At 41.6% G+C, this 12,574-nt stretch overlaps 4 protein-coding genes across 9 annotated transcripts in view; 1 reads left to right on the top strand and 3 right to left on the bottom strand.

The window, feature by feature from the left end:
* LOC105684468 (rho GTPase-activating protein 20-like) overlaps positions 1-3,795 on the bottom strand; it is a 143,693-nt gene extending 139,898 nt beyond the window's left edge. For all 3 annotated transcript variants that reach the window (XM_048654049.1, XM_048654050.1, XM_020851458.2), the window contains exon 1: positions 1,944-3,795. In XM_048654049.1, the coding sequence (XP_048510006.1) occupies positions 1,944-2,138 (195 nt within the window). In that variant the 5' untranslated portion in view covers positions 2,139-3,795. The remainder of the gene's footprint in view (positions 1-1,943) is intronic.
* Positions 3,796-3,809: 14 nt separating this feature from the next.
* LOC105684430 lies at positions 3,810-8,984 on the top strand. Of its 2 annotated transcripts, none has more exons than XM_020851460.2 (8): positions 3,810-4,479; positions 4,756-5,011; positions 5,427-6,819; positions 6,881-7,484; positions 7,626-7,758; positions 8,304-8,488; positions 8,586-8,692; positions 8,845-8,984. In XM_020851460.2, the coding sequence occupies exons 1-7, from the start codon at positions 4,306-4,308 to the stop codon at positions 8,652-8,654; spliced, it is 2,814 nt and encodes a 937-aa protein (XP_020707119.2). In that variant the 5' UTR covers positions 3,810-4,305; the 3' UTR covers positions 8,655-8,692; positions 8,845-8,984. The 2 variants fall into 2 exon arrangements, with proteins under 2 accessions (XP_020707119.2, XP_012253177.2); XM_012397754.3 differs by having other exon boundaries at positions 4,337-4,517.
* Positions 8,772-10,896, bottom strand: LOC105684432 (protein phosphatase 1 regulatory subunit 7). 3 transcript variants are annotated; one of them, XM_012397757.3, is made up of 5 exons: positions 10,740-10,896; positions 10,568-10,680; positions 10,097-10,293; positions 9,558-10,029; positions 8,772-9,476 (listed from the first exon to the last, which is right to left on the bottom strand). In XM_012397757.3, exons 1-5 carry the CDS (start codon positions 10,750-10,752, stop codon positions 9,303-9,305), a joined length of 969 nt encoding a protein of 322 aa, XP_012253180.1. In that variant the 5' UTR covers positions 10,753-10,896; the 3' UTR covers positions 8,772-9,302. The 3 variants fall into 3 exon arrangements, with proteins under 3 accessions (XP_012253180.1, XP_012253181.1, XP_012253179.1); XM_012397758.3 differs by having other exon boundaries at positions 10,568-10,665; XM_012397756.3 differs by having other exon boundaries at positions 10,568-10,888.
* Positions 10,897-11,073: 177 nt separating this feature from the next.
* Positions 11,074-12,160, bottom strand: LOC105684433 (protein transport protein sft2). Its single transcript, XM_012397759.3, has 3 exons — positions 11,916-12,160; positions 11,653-11,804; positions 11,074-11,577 (listed from the first exon to the last, which is right to left on the bottom strand). The coding sequence occupies exons 1-3, from the start codon at positions 12,105-12,107 to the stop codon at positions 11,307-11,309; spliced, it is 615 nt and encodes a 204-aa protein (XP_012253182.1). The 5' UTR covers positions 12,108-12,160; the 3' UTR covers positions 11,074-11,306.
* Positions 12,161-12,574: the final 414 nt, after the last annotated feature.

Here is a 12,574-nt window from a genome sequence, read left to right as displayed (position 1 = left end):
ACGAATAAACGACAGTTAGAACGGAAGCGTTCCGTTTCAATTTCAATATATATATATAAATATCCAGCTGGAATGACTTTCTCTAGTACAGACAAACGTTCGTTCCTCGTGAATATAACGTTTCTACCGTATATCTATAGATACCTCGCGTATATATACGTAACGTAACTGTACTTGAGTCATACCCGTAGATATCACGTATAATGTTGCCATTTTCTTTCATCTTTTTTCAATGCTTTCGCTATTATTATTTATTTTATTTTTTTCTCTCTACTATTCGGTCCGAGCATCGCGAGGCATTCGTATGGATGGAAGTTAACGTACGATGAGGAGTCCGAACCCCCCCGGGTATTCCATTGTTTCGGGTTAAAGTATTCCGCAGGTGGTCACTCACCGGGCATAAGTCACCGTGACTTTTTGCTCTGTTAATCAGAGCAAGGGCCATTTCACGCCTAAAACAAATGTAACTGTACGAAATCTCGGTGTTCTGTGCGCGAAAAATTTACCAACCACCGCGTCGGGATACCGCTCTGTTTGAGTGTCACGGTGTAGTTTTCAGTTCTTAAATTGCGAAATTATCATTTCTTCCGGTATACCTGTATTCGGTATACCGGTGACCCACTCGGAAATCTTCTCTCCTATTTTCTGTGGATCTTCGGTCGTAAAGATCCTTGATATTTCGGAAGGCAGGATTAAAGCCTGTTACGGTATAACTGTATAGACGAGTTGAGCGCTGAATTGAAATTCAATCGTCAAAACATTTCACCGTGCTAAAATAGAAAGCGATGCACGCCGATATAAAGTACACTTTCTTCAACGCGATTAAATTAAAAACAATAGTCTAACGAACGAAATAGTGCAACGAAATATCCCAGCGCGGATTTTATCATTGCGGAATTACTCTGATGTTCATTATATGCTGCAGTAGACGCGGTTGCACCGACTTGCAGCGAGGCAATAGTACGGTGTATGAAGCGTATTACGCGTGTGGAGAGAAGAGATAAATCTTCATCCATCAGTAGTTGGAATAAAATAACTAATAAGATTACAGAAATTATTAGATGAAGATAATTCACCTGTCATTGATTTGCATAAATAATGTGCAGGTATGATAAAGTGCGAACGCGTTATAATTATGAATCATGTAAGATTGCATGGGTTTTATGGTAGTCGTTTCATAGGTGCGTCTCGTATATCATTTTCATTGGTCACAAAGCATCGCTGCGTGATGTTACACAGCGGAACCACGCACCGGGATATTAGAATATTAGAAGCTTTCGAAAAACGGTACAGTGCTGAACCACGACATTTTCTGCGTATAAGTCAATTCGAGCTGATTAAAAATAAATCAAAACCAGATAACCGAGCACTCGGTAACCGGCGAACCGTTTTCTCTGACATTCAATATAGGTGGTGGTTACCTACACGTAGACGTATTTTAAATATATTTCGATCACCGCTTTCCATTCGGAGTAAGTTCTTTGATATACGGAATTATTGTAAAAGTCAGACTAGGCTGCATCGTCGCCTCGTGTCGCCCGCTGCTACGGTTTTGCAAACCATGAATAGAGAAAACAAGGAAAGAAAAAAAAAAAAAAAAGAAAAAGAAAAAGAAAACCCGATACGAGTTATCGGGTTCGAACGATTTCACCTTGACGACAAGCGTAATTTCACCATCCGGACAAACCACTAGGTGCAGTGCGCTAGTGGAAATCGATAATAGTAACGATATTTTCCTCGTCGAATTATACAATCGTAAGGAGATAACACCGAAAAGGTGGACGTCAGAGCTCTATAACGGAGAGATCGAACAGGTTTCGCAGCTCGTGAGGAGAGATAGAGAGAGATAGAGAGAGAGAGAGAGAGAGAGAGAAGAAACAAAAGGACCAAAAAAACATGTATATATGCGTAAAAAAAAAAAATTTTGATTCAACGTAACTCACCGTGAGCTGCGTCTTGTCAGGTGCTATTGCGGTTATTTCCACTGGCCGAGGTTCGGGAGGATTCGCGCGTTGCAGGATCGCCGCTGGTACTTTTGCGACCAAGGATAATCTCCTGGTTAGCCTCCTCCCGAGTTCGGCGCGTCTTCGAACCCGCACACGAGGTCCAGTCGTACTTCTATAGCTCCCGAATTCCATCTCACGTTTATTGCTGATCAAATTCCAATCGATCGACTCCTCTTCGGGGTAACGATCTATCGAGCACTGCCACTAAAACGCGCTTTCACACATCGCGGTACTTTTTTTTTTTATTTCTTTTCTTTTCCTTCCTTCCTTCTTTTTCTGCTTTTCAATTTTTATCTCACACACGGATGGACAAAATATTTACCGATGTCGCTCACTGTTTGGCGAATTTCATCTTCGCTCGTACACACCGCGTCAATAAAAGTAAACCGCGTCCGCGGATTTCCGGATAATATTTATTCGCATTTTATTCAGAAATAATTTGTGACTTGGTGTTATTCGCTCTATGTTCCACCTGGGTCAACACGCTTTTTGAACTAACTGCATTACGACGAGGTACGTTGATATCGCGTCGAGTAATTGCATGGAAATAACGACGCCTCGATAAAAGTTACGGAGGCAGATTCCCCTACTTTTCAATAACGATACCAACTAACAAAAATCGGTTTCAATGACCGCGCGGACGCCGTACGAAATTTGAAGAATTCCACGATACGATGTGGCCAACGAGATCAGGTTTAACTCACCGGATCTAACCGACTGTTTTAACGATCGCTAATCGATCGAACAAACCGTTCGTCCGCCGGTTTTTTAATAATCCGATAATTTTCATAGGCTGTTATAGTCGAATTATGTAAAACTCGATCGCTTATTCGTAAGCGATTATCACGCGCGATCGATGGACGGTATGAATATTTCCATTCTCGAGTCGTATGTCGGAGTAAATTTTTAACGTACCACAATCACAATCGTTTCGGACGTACGATCAATTTTGTTCACGATTATGGTATAGACTAGGCGATGCATACGTTAGAAATAGAAATGGGTATATCGCACTGTTTCGTAATTGTTCACACCGGTTCACCTCTACGGTTGACAACAAACAGTTCACTGCTCGGAACGACAGCCAGCATCCACACTGTACGTATATAACGATAACGAAGGAATATACGTGTATACCGATAGGCGAGTTGTGGCATAGGTCATAGGTCACGAAACAAAATGAACCGCCGCGAACGGTAACTCTCACTTTGCCTCTTCGACGCACACTTCGTCGCGGTAATAACTCCGGTGGCTTTGTATCAGCAGATATCGTGACAACACCATCGATATCGAGTGCACCACCGCTTCGATGAATTACGCATGCAACGTAAACGCATTCGTCGGAATAAAACGCGATTCGTAACTATGCGATACCGTCACATCGAGCACACGCGCACGTTGCACACATACGCCGCGTATCTTCCACAAATACCGAACCACCGTTCGATTTGATGCGCGGAAAAGTGCGGATCCGGCAGGTCCGTGGACGCGCTTCTGGTTGCCCTGACTTCTGACGCTGAAGCTGCTGGTTCGTGGAGCCGTGCACCGGCCAGACCTCGAGTACGAGATAAACAGAGTGAAAGAGAGAGAGAGAGAGAGAGAGAGAGAGAGAGAGAGAGAGAGAGAGAGAGAGAGAACGAAAAACAAACGGAGAGAGATAATCACGAGATCAGGGAGACGAGGTGGGACCCAGGTGAGCGAGGAAGAGGACGACGGGACCACGGAGGAAGATGAATATACCGGTCGGGCGAAGAGGACGAGAGAGTAGGAGACTACTGTATGCTGATTGCGAGCGTCGATTGGTGAACAGTGAACACCACCGATCAACGTTCAAACTCCTCGGTTGAGCTTCGGGCAGCTGCTGTGTTCTCGGTTTGCGTGGCAAGCGTCGACTGAAATTCAACGTTTGAGCCCAGAGCCAACTCCCGCCTCTGGATCGTGGCCGCCCAAGGACCGCAAGATCGCGCGTCACTTCTGCCGTTCCGCCGCACCGGCACGTGACCGATATTATATTGCAACTCGATCATCGTTTCGAACAACGTATCGCCGATAACTGTTATGCCGAATGTTATCGCGATGGAATAATAGATATTTCAGCAGAACGGAGATAGGAATTAGGTTTTCAGCGAACGGGCAATTTTACCGGAAAGAGAAGTAGGCCGTGAACGTTACGAAGATGTTTCGGTTGCGTTTGAATTCATTGGCAGATAATTAACCGCGCTTGGCTCGGACTGGATAAATTTTATCCGTACAAATTTAAATGAAATTTTCGTCTTCTTCTCCAGCCACCCTATGAACCATGTCCGCTGATATGGGAATTCAGGATAAAAAGCACAATCCCGCACTCCTTAGGGAGTTAAGCAAAATTGAATCGGTCAAACGTTCCAGTATGCGGATGCTGGAGACGGGACGTCGTCGTTTCGGATCTAAATTCAAGAGGTTTCAAGTGCCGAGGTTGTCTTCGGGCTCCGACGTAAGAGATGCACACCTCTGACTCTACGTCTGACGTTTGTTAGTCAATTTAAACTTCAATTGGTTTATACACAATAAGTGGCACAACCGGCTGACATCTAATATACCTATAGCTGCTCGCCAGCTATACACATTCTTTTTATGCAGAGATCGTTGCACGCCATTTTATAATGCGCGTACCTGCCCGGCATATCGCAATTAATTATTATTAAATTATCATTCCCACCGTTTCAAAATATCTTTTCGAAATTACCTTCTATATTCGTCAACCACGCAGGCGATCGACGTTCGTATGTACGACACGCACAATCCGGGGTTTTGTTATCACTGCACCGGGGCTATCAGAGCATGCAACAAGTCCCCGAGGAAGAATTTTGTCGATGTATTCGATGCGGTTTATTCAATGCTTTTCACCAACGGTGAAGTGGATACGGACAAAGTTGTATGCCTCCACATCCTGACGGCACATTATGCCAAGTCCGGGTCTATCGAATCCGATGGAATGAGACCGATTACTCCTCTCGTTGAAAAAGGTACGCCACTAAATGCGAACTTGCTTCACTGTCGCCGGTATGATCATTTAATCGTTGTGACGCGCAACCTGCGATGATGCAGAATATCACCTTCGAAGTTCTGTTGACAATAGGTGGAAACTAGGTAGTCCGATTTGACACGTTTATTAAACTCAAGGTCAAGTCTCATACGTTTTATTGCCTTCTGAAGTAACCATTTGGAATGCGTAAATGCTTGACAACTCCATTTTTAAAAGTCCTTCTCGAAACTCACCAAATTATCTTTTACCTTCACCTCTAACATCGCTACTCACAAATTGAAACGTTGGGTTCAAGGCCAGGTAGATCGCCGGATGTGCTTACCCTGCCGATAACCGTTGGAGATAAAGCATCTGTTTACATAGTGAGCGTATATAATTTGAATCCGCATTGACAGATAAGACGGAAAATTTTTCCGGTGCTTGGAACAACGTGCTGCCATGTTATGTCGTGGAAATTCAAAACAACGTTGACGCAGAGCCTACCAATTTTTCTGACGAGTTGAAGCGGCACAAGGATCCTCTGGTGATAGAGGCGGAGGATGAGGTCGTCAGGGACTTTGAACGGAAATATGAAAAATACCTCAAGGAAAATTCTGAGGTCGGTCTAGCGCTTTCAGTAAATGAGAAACGCACTAAAATGGTACCTGACCGTATCGGGAAAACGATCGTAATTCCACCCCACGTCTACTCTTTGCTCGGCGCCGCTCAAGAGCTCAGGATTAAACAAGCGGTCGCCGAAGAATCCAGCAGAAAAAGATTTAGGCGCAGTAATTCGAGTGTCGGAAACGTCGATAATCTGAGCACTTCTTTTCGCCTGGAGGACGAAGAAGATACAATTTCTCGACGGCTGATGACCAATACTTCGATCAGGGGTTGGAACCGAATAACGAAAGACCTTTCGAAAACTTTGGCCTTCCGGAGTTTTTCTAGTTATAACAGACGATCGGGATCAAATTCTTTGCAGAGTACGGAGCCCTGTAGTGTCACGACCTTGAAACCAGTGAGTCTCGGGTCTACCGAGTTGCCGGGTTTGGTGGAAAACAACATTGAAATCGACAAGCAAATCGTGACGATTAAACCAAGTAACCAAGCGATCACGCCCACGGTCTCTAAAACCTCTGGCACCAGATCTCCGTTCCGTAATTTCTCGAGGTCTCCGTGCTCAACCTCCATTGTATCCGGAATATCCGGCGCCTTGGAGGAGCCTAGAAAAATTCGTAGGCCAATTTTCATCAATTCCCCGGTAACAAGCCTCGATCTTCAAAACAAGGAGTACAAGACCGTACCGATTTTAGTTAATAACCAAATCCAGGCGCTCATTCATTCGGTGATGGACGTTCTTGATCGAGTGAATCCCAGTAAAATGCAGAAAATCGTATCAATGGCTAGCAGCCCGAGCGAAATCAGAAAAATGTTGACACGCCCGGACATCCAAACATTCCTCGATTCTCTAGCTGGTCAGCCGCTGGTTTCGTCTCCGAACAGTTTTGTCGTTTCCGTGGCTTCGATACTAGAGGAAATAGACCCGAGCTTAGAGAACAGCATAGAAAATGAGCTCGTCGCTACGACATTGACGGTTCCTCTTGCTGCTGGGTTACATCGTTTGGTTAATGAGATTCGAAGCAACATCTTCACTAGACGGAATAAAATAGCAAAATCGAAACCGGAAGCAGATGTGGAGAGTTTCGAAAGCCAGAAAGGGAAGCTCTTGGAGCCAAAATTTCTTAGCAGAGAGCTTAAGAAACAGGAGGATGTTTTTGATATTCACATTTCGTGCCCACATACAAAGTGAGAAGCACATCGTGCGTGAAACTTTAATTTTCATTATGTAATTGTACTTCTATTTTAGTGTGCAAGGAAACAAGACGAAGTGTGCATGCTGTTACGCTGAATGGAAGAATTCTCTTCCGGACGTAAAACGGACGAATGTTCCAGATTTTTCGTTCCAAATGAGTCATGAGGGTTCCGAAATTTCGCCAGACAGTACGAAGAAATGTAAAAGCCAAGAAGCAGTCGTAATTCAGGCAATGGAAGTACATGCCTCTGACCTGCCGGCCGGACAGCCGGAAACAGCGATGTTAGGATCCGATCCGGGAACCGATCTTCGTGTGACCGATACCGAACACTCTCAATCTCCGATAAACGAACCGAAAAATGGAACGTCACCGACGGCCCGCAGGTCTACAAAGTTCAAACAATCGGAAAAAATCTTGGCAACACAAGAATTAGTCCACCAAACCGAGATGAAAAACTTTTCGGAGATGGAAGACAATATTGAACCGTCTGTGCTAAAAATGTATTCGAAACAAACCGAAGAACGTGGCCATAAAGGGTCGACTAGTATTTCAAACTCAACTGCTGAAAGCCTGACTGGCGAGAGTCCATGGAATCGCGGAGGGTCCAAGATTAGTTTCGATCAGAAAGAGGCGCTATCGCCAAAGTACAGATTTAAAGTGAGTCGGATAGAATGTAATTTCGTGGAGGAAAATATGTTATGAAATGGAAGAGACAAAAAAAGTTGTAGAACCGTGGTCAGTGGGTGACCGATCTTCCGGATAAATACATATGTATTTGTCCCTCCTTTCATGCTTTAGCCTTGGAAAGCCTGGCACGCTCCCAGTTACCTGGATCCCGATCGCGTGATACTGAGAAGAATGACAAATCAACAGAGAATCTTGGTGGGGCAAATGTGCGCTTCGCTTAAAACGAGGAAGATCAACATGGAAGGTAAAATATATTTATGGTAAAAATATGGTATAACGTGACGAGCGAAGTACCAGTTTTTAATTAGAATTTAGAAGCTGTGTTTCAAGAATTTCATATGAACTGCAGCATGTGTGCATCTTTGATGAACATACCCACACGCTAATCAGTAATCAGGTATACCAATGAAGTTACTTTCGAGACGTTGAAACGCCCTGAATGTTGATTAGAAATAATTAATTGAATCGTGGTGTAAGAGAATGGTACTGGAGAAACTGCCTTGCAGAGCGTATCGAATGTCAAGGATAAATAAAGTTGTTAGCAAAGTATAATCCAAGAGTATAGGTATAACATGGGGATTTACGCTAAAAGATTAATCGCTCTGAGCCGGAAATGGAAATCTATTACTGTTAACTAAACTCGAGTAATTTATGAACGAAAAAAAATGTGTTCAAGTAATCGGCAATATTAACGCTATTATTAAGGCCAGCACGAGAGATGAGAACTGGAAAGATCGATATTTAATGCAATGCAAATCACGTTGGATGCATATATACTTTGTTTTTCAGGACTTGTGAAGGAAAAGACGCCGTTAGCCGCGATAATAATGCCCGCATTATCTCACGAGACTCTAAGAATTTTAACGCATGGAACACGTCAGGTCTGCAGGATCGGAAAGAGGGAATTGGAGAAGGAAATCGATGACTGCGTGTCTACAGTGTCTGAGAATTTAACTGGCCCAGTTCTTGCCAAGGTAATCCGGACGTTGACGTACAAGATTGACCGTCAGAATAATCTATGATATTAGAGATCAATTGCAACTATGATGACGGAAACCTCCGTAATTTCAGGTACGTCAAGCGGTAGCTGAACTTGAGACTGAACGGAAGCTAATTTCTTTTTTGAAGGATATAATTTAAGAGAGCGACTCCTCGTAGCTGGAACAGAGTTGTCAATGGTATTGTAGTATATCTTGAGGCTTAACATTATTTCATTCTGCTCGTATTCATGTTTGGATGTAGTAAAAGTCACATTGCTTTGTTTTATAATACAGTGATCGCATTTATTTATTTATTCACATATATGAGTACGCTTATATTTTCTCGCCAGATGAACATCCGGACAATTAATAGATATATACTTGATATTACAATAAAGGAGAGACAAGAGTAATTTGTTGCAATAACAATAAACTACTGAAATGCAAACGGAGTTAAGGATTTGACTGCAGTCGTATTATAGGTACCACGACGAACGGAATCAAACGCTTAATGGATCTCGGTAAACAAATTCGTATCGAAACTAAGGATTCTCTTCAGTTGTGACCGGTTTTTGATTCGTAAGTTTTGGCACTAGTATCTACGTTTATTATTCATTTCTGTTGCTGGAACAGCCGATTATTTAGATTCTGCAATGCTGACGATGACGTCATACTAATTTCACAAGTACTTTCTTTAGTCTGTCTTTTTTAAACCGTGAAAAAATATTTAAAAAATTGGGTATAAATATGACAACACCGACCTATCTCATATGATTCATCAAAATACGTAATTTTAACAATACTTTGCTTATCTACACAATGTGGCATCTAGTTGTGTTAGCCAGGGTAAAAGAAGCTTTATTTTTCGCCTGTAATTTGGGTCTGTTGCTACGGGGTTCCTCTCCAGGTACACAGTTAGTAGCTTTTTATTTGCTGTCAGATTCTGGACGGTACCCCAATCCTCGACATGATTGTCATTCATCTGAAATTAAGTTAAATCTTATGAGTTTTCTCGGTCATACGACAGAACTAAAAGTTTTCAGAACTCAAAATTTTGTTTTACCCAGAACTCTTCCAAGTCAGTTAAATGCTCAATGTTTTCAATCTTTTTGATTCTGTTATTTGCTACATCCAAGGTTGATATCTTAGGGCAATTTTCAAGCCCTTCGATGTGTGTTAATCCATTCTCAGATAAATAGAGCTGTTCTAATTTGGTCAGATTTTCCAAATTCTCAATCTTCACAAGCCGATTGTCTTGTAAACTGAGTACCTCAAGATTTGACAGATCATCAAGGTTCTGTATCCTGGTAATCTTATTTTTACCCAAGAATAGATTTGTAAGGTTTTCTAACCCATTAAGATTAGCAATTTCTCTCAATTTGTTGTCTCCCAGCTCAAGACTGGTCAGATTCTTCAAATGAGATATGTTCTCAATATCAGTTAATCTGTTTGATGAGAGAAACAACTTCTTTAATTTACACAAATGATCTAAGCCTTCAAGCTTCTTGATTCGGTTGAAGGAAAGATCCAATACTCTGTAAATTGAATATTAGGGATTAGATTAGTGTTCATTCGATTCATAGTTCCTCCGAGAACACTTACTCCAAATTAACAAGTGCGTCCAAATTCTCTATGACTTTAATCTGATTGTCTCGCAATTCTAGTTCAACTAAAGTAGTTAAAGTATGAAGATTTTCAATTTTCTTTATTAAATTCCAGGTGAAACATAGTCGTTCTATTTTGGTAAGCGGTTCCAGATTCTCGAGTTTTGTGAGCCGAGAATGATTCAGATCAAGCTCCTGTGAATAAGAAACAAGTTAATGATGAAATCTTAGCATTCATTCGTATGACTCATGGATTCATCGACTCATGGAAAAGTAGACGAACAGGATTTTGAATGGATAAATTAAGTAAGATATCGTATGAGCGATGGAGAGTTAGATAATTGTATCAACGCCCCAATTTACCAATTGACTTTAAATGATTCGCAATGTCAAATCTATTTTCAGATTGTGCACAGATCGTCTAATGAGGATGGGTGCTTCAAGTCAACTAGAACGGGGGACTACTCACTTCTGTATCTGGGTCTATGATCAATATTTCCCCTGGTGTTTCATGCTCGAATACTTTCACTACATCCTCCTCAACGGATGACTCGCTAGGGTCCTCATCTACGACAACATAACCTATCCACCGTGTAAATACATGTTCACATATTTTCATGAGTTGATTTGTTATTAATTACCCTTGTTAGCCATCGTCCGATGATATTTGTCACAGTATTTACTCACTGAGGTACCCAATCGATACTAATTGAATGTTATGCTAAAATTAGATACAATAAACTCGCACATTGATCTCACAGCCTTCTGGGAGTGAAGACTACTCAGTACTGATCAGGTGAACTGAGTCAACGATGACAGCAGTTCGCATACGAACGTCGATATATATCGCATTTGCACCGACCATATTAATCGATACCATGCAATTAATTCAAAATCTTCGTCATTCGAATAGCATGCCAATTTACGGTACAGGTATTGATAAATTAAATTTTTGTAAAAAAAAACAATAATTAGTTAATTTAACATACAAGTAAATGTATTCGTTATAATACAATAACATTACAGTCTTGAAAATTATCTAGATTTATAAATAAGTTATTTATTACAAGGACAGAGTTTGGTAATCCAGTGGATCCATAGTATTCAAAAATTCCAGTAAAGGTCTTGAATATCCCTATAGTAGTCATCCAGTCATCATTCAATCAGTTGCGTTCAAGTATTTCCAACGAAGCAAATTTCTCAGACAATCATACAGGTAGAGTGGAACTCACAGAGGACTTGAACATTCTTGTAAAAAACATGAGCCCTGTTGTGCCTCCAGGAATGTGACTGACTAAAAACGATAGCATAGCTATCAGCTGCAGAACTGCACACAATACCGTTAACGGTGTGGATTGCAGATGGAGTGCGCAATACAGCGTGCCAATTAATGTAGTGAAGTATGAAATCGTGAAGCACCTTCTTTCGGCTGTAAACAGTGATCGCAAGTAACTCATTGGTCCCCACAGAAAGCAAAAACTGGAACAAAATGAAAGAAAGAAATGAATCAGGGTAACTGTGTAATATCTTGAAAAAATGAACGGTCACTAGTACCTCATTAAGAAGAAAACGCTGCCCATTGAGTACAGCATAGCAAATTTCCTCGCTTTCAAAAGTAGTACTGGTATATACATGGCGGACATACAGAAACAGAGTATTCCCATGAAAGTGCATAAGGCAAATGCCGTCAGTCGTTGTAGTCTTGTCTATAATGGGAGATAAACATGAGAAAGGATTAAATTTAGATTTAAAAATTCAAAGTGCAAAGTAAAACTTGACATTTGATCAGGGTTATGAGTAGTGACAATAATACGAACCATACTAGGACAACAGTCTTTTTGAGTTCCTTTGAGCCATCCAGCTTCCTCTTTTGACTCCTCTTCGCCTCTGCCTAGCCATTTTCCCAAAGATGGTTTGGGAATTGACACTGATGGTAAACTGATTTTAAATTGCTTTTCATTCTTATTGCTAAGCAGGTATTCGTTCAATTCTTTGTTGAGGGCGGCCATCGTGATACGTGGCCATGTTGAGTAATAAACGCAAACATCGATAAAGAAGAACACGCTGGTACTCGTAGCGTTGACTCAATCTTCAGTCAACGGTTGACTGAAGATTAGTACTCGTAGTCCAGATGACGTACCATTTTCGTTGACTGAAACCAATCTTCAGTCAACGCCACTGTACCGTTGACTGAAGATAAGTACCAAGGTTCAGTCAACGATGGTACTGCCACGGTGGATTACGCACCAAATCAGCGCCAACACGAACTTGCTTTCAGCAGATTTTCAGGATTTCAGTCAGCTTAAATGCGTCTATAATCATTTCAATAAATAGAAACTCAATCACTTACAATTCTGATGCGCAGACAACTTTTTCGAAACGAGAAATAAAGATACCATAATTAATTTTGGGGGTAGCTCAATTCACTTGCCAAGGCATTAGATTTAGATTTTTTGTGATTCCTGGGACCAGAAAC

This window comes from Athalia rosae, chromosome 4 (assembly GCF_917208135.1).
Source record: "Athalia rosae chromosome 4, iyAthRosa1.1, whole genome shotgun sequence".
NCBI classification, from domain to species: Eukaryota; Metazoa; Arthropoda; class Insecta; order Hymenoptera; family Athaliidae; genus Athalia; species Athalia rosae.
Note: the sequence above shows the minus strand (reverse complement) of the source record. Positions and strands in the feature narration are given on the sequence as shown.